Below are 7269 nucleotides of genomic sequence, written 5' to 3'. Positions count from 1 at the left end.
AGCTGCTTCAGTTTCAATGGGATTTCCCTCCTCCCCTCTCTCCCCCTCCTCTTTTTTAAACATTTACATTGTTATCAAATGTCAAGAACAAGAGACATTTGTGACAGGCAAAAGGGGAGGGGATACCCCCCACTCATCCATTCCCCTCTGCCCGTTTCCCCTCCACCCCCACCGCATTTTTTCCTGTTAACTATGCTAGGGCAGAGGTGGGGTGAGGGAATAAAAGCATTCCTGAATGTCTGGAGGAAAGAAAAAAAGATAAAGGGGGAAAGTGAAAGGGGAGGGGAAGAGTGGTCAGGGATTTGAACCGCCAGTGAAATTATGTTTCTCTGGCTCTCTTGTTCAGATAATAGTTAACTCGGGGTTAAAGATTAATAGCCAGGCAAAGCATTGTATAAATGGCTCGGCCGAGCTGAATGTATGTAAACTGCCTGCTGCTCCCCAGTCCGCCGAGCTGCCCTCTCTGCCGTCCCTCCTCAGCAGCGACATGAGCAGCCTGCGGGCTCTGCTGCACCGCTGCTGGCTGCCGTCCCTGCTGCTGCCGGCGCTCCTGGGCCCTCGCCTCGCCGCCGGAGTGGCCCTGCAGCCCGTGCACTGCGCCCCGTGCACCCAGGAGAAGCTCGCCCTCTGCCCGCCCGTCGCGCCCGGCTGCCCGGAGGCTGCTCGGCAGCCCGGCTGCGGCTGCTGCCAGACCTGCGCCCTCGGGCCGGGCCAGCCGTGCGGGGTGTACACGGCCCGCTGCCGCCAAGGGCTCCGCTGTCACGTCCCTGCGGGAGAGCCCCGGCCCCTCTCCGCCCTCATCCGGGGGCACGGGACGTGCCTGCCCGCCAGCGAGGCCGGAGGGATGCGCGCGGCGGAGCTGACAGGTACGGCGCGGTCGCGGCCCCGCTCCTCCCCGGCCGGCCGAGGGAACGAGGTCTTTCCAGGAGGGATGTGCTTTGTGCTCAGGGGGAAAGGCTGCAGGTGCTGGAAGTCACAAGCCTGGGGGAAGAAAGAAAAAAAAAAAAAAAAAAAAAAAAGTGGACAAAGTTAGGCACTTGCTAGAGAAACAGGAAAGGCAGGCAGCGTTTTCAAGGAGAACATGCTCAGATCAGTGCGAGGCAGGCAAAGCAGGCTTTTATGCCACAGGCAAGAAGATGAAGTGTTTCAATGGGACGATGCAGGCTAATCAGTGTGAGGTTTCTGGGACTCTAGAGACTGTTCTGCTTTAATAGTAAATAGCAACTAGAGTGCAACAAAAGTTTTCTAGACATTGTTGATGGCCAGCTCCAAAAGTCTTGAGAGAGAATGAAAAGACCTAAGCAGGCATTGCATTTGGGTTCATTTTCAGAATGAAAAGTATATTAAATAGTGCATTGCTAACCAAATTTCTTTGAGCAAAAAGCTGTATCAAGCATCTTATGCCAAATGATAATGACCCAAAACTTTTTCAGTGTTTATTATTATTTTTCAGTGTTTATTATTATTTTTACTGTTTATTAACATTCTCACCATCATTGCTGCTATGTTCATGCAGTGGTGATGAAGGTAACTCAGTAGGCATTACAGAAATAATCATGATTGACTCAAAATAACAATGGTCACTGGTGGTAGTAAATTGAATTTCTCTTGTACTTGAGGAGGTGGGGAGTGGAGAGAACAGTGACTAAACTGAGTGTTTAAACCTCCATCAGTTAAAAAGCTATAATATTTGTTTTTATTCACTCTTTGTTTTTATTCTTTTTTTCCATTCCCTCCTCAATCTTTCTCTTCCTTTTTTTTTTTTTTTTTTCCATTGGATAATTATTTACAGCCTTGACCCAGCAAGTTATTTACACATGTAAAACTTTTATCCCATGATGAGTTTCTGCTAAGAGAAGGAACTTTTGCTTCTAGTGGAAGAGTTCACACACTAAGTTTGGCATGGGCACGTGGGTCATGCTCAGGGAGATCCAAACAGCTTCTTCCACTCCCTAGCTATTTGTTCCACTGCAGGCCACCATGAGCTTCTGCCATATCTTGTGAATTTCTAGCCCTCTGTGAGGCAAGCCACAGAACAAAGTACAAGATGTTATGGATCAGGTCTGGACTAATTCATCTCCTAAATAAGAACTGAAACACATCATGCTGTTAAAAGTCTAAATCCATTACAAGTTTCACTGCAGTCTTTACTCGCTTAACAAAGTGACTACAACCCACTGTGGTCAATAATTTTTTTAAATTTCTAACAGACTAGCTGGAGCTTAATCTTTTGTATTAGTGTGATTCCAAGTATTTATAAAATAACCAGCTTTTTATAGAACAGCTCATGTGTCCTTATATGAATTTACAACAAAATGTTTAATGTAAATTAAACACTAGCTTCTTTCAAGAGCTAGTGAAGTGGATCTGTCTTAGACATTATATGTTTTAGTTGGTGGTTTTGATTCTCCTTCTTTTTCCTTATCTCACTTAAATATCATTCATTTCCAGACTCTATTGAACCTGAGGATATACCTTTAGAAAGCACTGAAATGACACAGGATCAGATGCTGAACTATCAGATGATGTTTCCCATAGGCCAGGACAAATCCATCCCCTGGAATGCCATCACTGCATATGAAAACATGAAAGCAAAGAGAATATCTGAACTAAAGAAGTGGAAAGAGCAGGTAGGGTTTGTTGTTGTTGTTGTTTTTGTTGTTTTTGTTTTCATTTGCAAGCTTTTTATAGACCACTTCAGTAGAAGTTACTGATTCTGAATACAAATTGAAAATGTGCATGAAACTCCAACATCAACATCAAAATGTTGGCATTTTGGATAGCTAGTGAACAGACTTCTTTTGGAATGCCTTTGTCAGATGCCTGAGGAACAGGCAAAATGGCAGGAGCTATAAAAACAGGTGTGCATCAGATCTGTCCTATACAGAGTCCTTGTAGAGGCTAAATCTTGCTCTGCAATTAATATCAGATTATTACATAGTTCCTTAATTTCCAGAAACCCATATTACAATCTTAGAATTCTTTCTTGTTTTAATTTAAAAATATATAATATATTTGTGCCTGGTCCAGTGAAGTCCAGTGAAGTAAAAAGGGAATACTTACATAGAAACATTGATAAGACACCAGTGCAAACCAAAACATTTATTAATTTCACAAGGAAACACTAGCAAGTAGGTGCACATAAAAAGACAGAAAGCTCAGCAATTAAACTTCACTTTTACCTTCAGCACTGCAAAATTGCAGTGGTTGGTGGGCACGTGGGATGTGAGCAAGTAGGTTCTGGTGCCACTTGAGGGCACCAAAGAACCACAGTTAGAGTAGTCTCAGGCAGCCGGTGTAAACCCGCGCCCCGGCGGCATGAAGTTGAATTAGGATTGTGCACAACGGAAAGCCCACTTTCATAATGCTCTCTCTCTCTAGCCCTCACGCACCCCTCAGCTACACCCCCCCCCCCCAAAAAAAAAAAAAAAAAAAAACACCAGCCAAACAATAACAAATACATAGCCCCCACTTCCCATCCCAGAAATGTGGGAAGACTCACTCCACACCCAGAGCAGAATTTAAGCACTGATTTAGTTTGGACTATGCTTAAGTGCTGTTAGATCCAATTCTGATTTTTAGGCTTCTGCTTTTCTGACCTAGAACTACAGATAAACCCATTGACTTGAATAGTACTGCTTATGTGAAGAAGAGATTATTTTCGCTCCCAATAAAAATATTTGTTCAGTCACTTCTCCTCCCCTTTCATTCCTTTTAACATATTAGGCACTATTAATGAAGTAGTAGTTGTGACTTCAAAAAGCTGGAAAAGAGAGACAGGCAAACAGTTTTTCACTCCCAGTTCCTGGTACTTTGAGTCTGGGTCTTGGAGCCACAGCAAGTGCTCTACACTCTGCTTTGGTGACGGCCATGTCCTGTACAAAAGATAACAAACGTTCAGATGTTTGCTCTTGTACTGTCTATATATGTCTTGCACCTATTCTCCATACATCAACAGAACAACCCAGACCATGGCAACCCAGAAAACGTGGCCAGCCTCACGTACACCAGCCTCCTGACACGCACCTCCCCATAATAGGAGATATTGTACCCTCTGAGCAGTAATGTGTTTACTCAGTACAGGTTAAATTTCCTTGTGTGGCAATTTAAGGACTTAAATCCTCATGTTTCTGAGGACAGAAAATACTTCAAAGAATAAAAACAAAGGCCTAAATGGAACATCAGGGTTTTCTGGCTGTGCTCCTATTGAAACATGTAGAAACTACATGCAAAGCAGCCTAGTGCAGACTGTATGACTAATAATTATTTTCAATTTTTTTCTACTTCTATACCGATCACAATTTTTTTTTTTTTGGTTGGATTCTTTGTGATTTCAGTACTGACAATTTTTAAATGATATTCCTGCAGGGACCTTGTCAGAAGGAGCTCTACAGAGCCCTGTATAAATTGGCAAAGGCTCAGCAAAGAAGAGAAGGGGACATTTACAAATTCTATTTGCCCAACTGCAACAAGAATGGATTTTACCACAGTAAACAGGTACGTGCTTTTTTCCTGTCTGCTCACAGCAGTGCTGCGTGTAGTCTGACATAGCCCTTTCATAGCCCTCTGCTCTCCAGCTCACAAGTTTGCAGCTGCTGGAAAATGTCGTGAAAACAGGGATACTTTGTAGTAGGAACAGATGGTTTGTCTTTCTCTTAAAAGTGAGCCGCATGCTCTGGGCTGATAAAAATGGAGGCAGGAGTCTTCTCCATTCACAGAACAGGTGTATGCAAAGCCTTCTCTAAGATCTTTTAACTCTGTCTGTTCCCAGGCCAAGTCAAGCTTCATGTAACTAATTTGTTAGCATATTCACAGTCAATGTTAATGCATAATATCCACCACATTGCCTGCATTGTTCATTGTATATGTAAAAATCACTATGGAAATAGGAGGTTCTCAGCTCTCACAGTAAAATACATTTGCAGTGACAAAACTCTCTGGAGCAACATTAGCCTTCTAAAAGTACAAAAAATAACCACAGGTCATGCACACAAATTTAGTAGGTCTGCATAAATCTGTGTCACTGAGACTCCTTGTTTTAGAGCATGGCATGAACATGTGACTCGCTGTGACCTGGGATCTAACCAGGCATGAACAGAAATCTAACTCCCCCCTATCCCAAGAAAGAATCCTATTTCCTTCTGTGCATGAAGCGTCAGGCCATCAAGCCATTGCTTTCATCTCTCTAGCTTGTATATTCTGCTTTCCTTCAGTTTCTTACTGAAGATATGGCTGTTTTATACTATTGTTTATCAAGAATTGGGCAAACTGTTTTACATTTGTTGTTGCTCTTATGGTAGCTGAGCTTGGATCAAAGCTCCCCAACCAATTCTGGTTAGGGGCTATGTCAGAGCAAGGATTACTACGTTCAGAACGAGTCCATGTGTGGCATTTCCTGAGTTTCCAGTCCTAGTTCTACAGCTCTACTTGTAGCATCCCATAGTGAGTTTTCTCAATTACTTATTCTTTTTTTTTTCCTAATAATCCTAGTGTGAGACTTCACTAGATGGAGAGTCTGCTGGGTGCTGGTGTGTCTATCCAAAAACTGGAAGAAAAATTCCTGGATCTCCAGAAGTGAAAGGAGACCCTGAATGCCAACAATATCTCAGCTCACAAGAATAAAACTACACATGTTCATTCACACCAGGTTTTCTGTGGAGCTTGTTCTCATCAGGAACCGTTTCAGTCAGGATCCATTCCAGTAAGCTAATTATGGGCACCTGATTTTCAGCATACAGGTAGCCACATAAAGCAGCTTTTTTACTGTGCTGGCATTACTCTGATGCTCAAGTGACAGATATGAGCAACTGCAAGATCAAGTCCTACAGTCTTGTATATTATGTTTGTATAATATTATAGATACCCTCATATGTAAAGCCGTTGAATTATTTATTTTATAGTGAGTGTATTTTTGTCAGTGTCTTGTTACTAATTTATATTCCCAAACACTTCATAACTTTATGTGTAAATACTTAATATTATTGCTCTTAAATGCATGTGTCATGTTGGAGAAATGTTGCTACTTAAAACTTCAAGTGGCATAAATCTTTTTGGGAAAAATGGCTTGTAAACTTGCATTTTTGTACTATATATTTATAGATGTAAAAGTGATTTTTAAAAAATAGCTTTCAGTAGAGAACATGGTTAGGAACTTATTTAAAACTTGTTTTGTTTATATATCATTGCTCTGTTTCAATGTCAAACTGTTTCTTAAAAAAGAAAGTCTAAACCTTGATTATATACTGAAGCTCATGATGGGACAGTATTTGTTTCTTTTTCCACACGTATGCACAGGACATATAGCAGAACAACAGGATATTCTGTGCCACAGGTGTAAATTGTTCACATGTTGACATCGTCATGTTATTTAAAATAAGCTATTAAATAATTTCGTCTACACAGTCCCAGTCTCTTTTGTTCTGCGTGTTTCTGCAGCACAGCACACTTAATCACAGAATCACAGATTTGTCTAGGTTGGAAGAGACCTCAAGATCATCGAGTCCAACCTCTGGCGTAAGGAGCTCTTAAGTACCAACTCCCTGGAGAGAGCGGACAGGGAACAATGGACAGCAGGCAGGGGGTGGGAGAGTATAGGGAAACACAGCCCTTCTAAATCTGCCTCCTGAGCTCCCAGCTCCATCTTTCCTCAATAGATTTTCTTCTTTTGCTCTTCCTCTCCCCATTCCCTTTCTTCTGTCCTTTCCAATCCTGGCTGTGCTTTGCAAGCCTTTGTTTTGGGCAAAGCAGCAGCCCCTAAGCAAATTTATTAAAAGGTTTGCTGGATAGGAAAGCTGTATGACTTTTTCAACTTGAAAGCCCAACACAGTAATATTAGTGTGTTTAAAAGATAACAGAGAGATTGGAAAGAACAATTTCTTGCATGGAAAGTCAGACGTTATAAAAGGGTGGCTGAGAAAAAGCCCAACCTTACTTTTTTTTTGCTGAAAGCAGAGAAGAGGGTCCCTTGTGCTTAGGATGCAGTCCCTCTCCCTCTCCCAATTTTTTCTTCTGTTTATTTAGTGGCTGCAGGGTAAGAGAGGGAAGCAAGCGACTGCCTTGCCTGCTTCAAAATGTTGTTGTGTTTTGTTGTTTTGTTGTTGTTGTTGTTGTTGTTGTTTGTTTTGTTTTGTTTTCCATGAAGAAACTGGTGTGGGAATTAGCATGCCCCAAAGGTGGAAAATGGCTGCACCAACTCTGCCTGAGAAAAGGACCAGAGGGGCATTTTTAAAAGCTTGACTGGGAGGAAACTTAGGAAAAAAAAAAAAACAA

General features: G+C 42.1%; 1 protein-coding gene across 1 annotated transcript; it reads left to right on the top strand.

The window, feature by feature from the left end:
- The first annotated feature begins 202 nt into the window (after nt 1–202).
- On the top strand, nt 203–6401 carry IGFBP1 (insulin like growth factor binding protein 1). Its single transcript, XM_068674814.1, has 4 exons — nt 203–866; nt 2452–2630; nt 4369–4497; nt 5491–6401. The coding sequence occupies exons 1-4, from the start codon at nt 488–490 to the stop codon at nt 5620–5622; spliced, it is 819 nt and encodes a 272-aa protein (XP_068530915.1). The 5' UTR covers nt 203–487; the 3' UTR covers nt 5623–6401.
- The last annotated feature ends 868 nt before the right edge of the window (nt 6402–7269 follow it).

Source organism: Anas acuta, chromosome 2 (genome assembly GCF_963932015.1).
Source record: "Anas acuta chromosome 2, bAnaAcu1.1, whole genome shotgun sequence".
NCBI classification, from domain to species: Eukaryota; Metazoa; Chordata; class Aves; order Anseriformes; family Anatidae; genus Anas; species Anas acuta.
This window is presented reverse-complemented; position numbering and strand designations above follow the sequence as displayed.

Bases quoted from the DNA above. Each gene is read 5' to 3' on its own strand.
- IGFBP1 (XM_068674814.1), top strand. From the start codon at position 488: ATGAGCAGCCTGCGGGCTCTGCTGCACCGCTGCTGGCTGCCGTCCCTG. The intron at 867-2,451 runs GTACGGCGCGGT...ATTCATTTCCAG, and splicing joins GCGCGCGGCGGAGCTGACAG to ACTCTATTGAACCTGAGGAT. The intron at 4,498-5,490 runs GTACGTGCTTTT...TAATAATCCTAG, and splicing joins GATTTTACCACAGTAAACAG to TGTGAGACTTCACTAGATGG.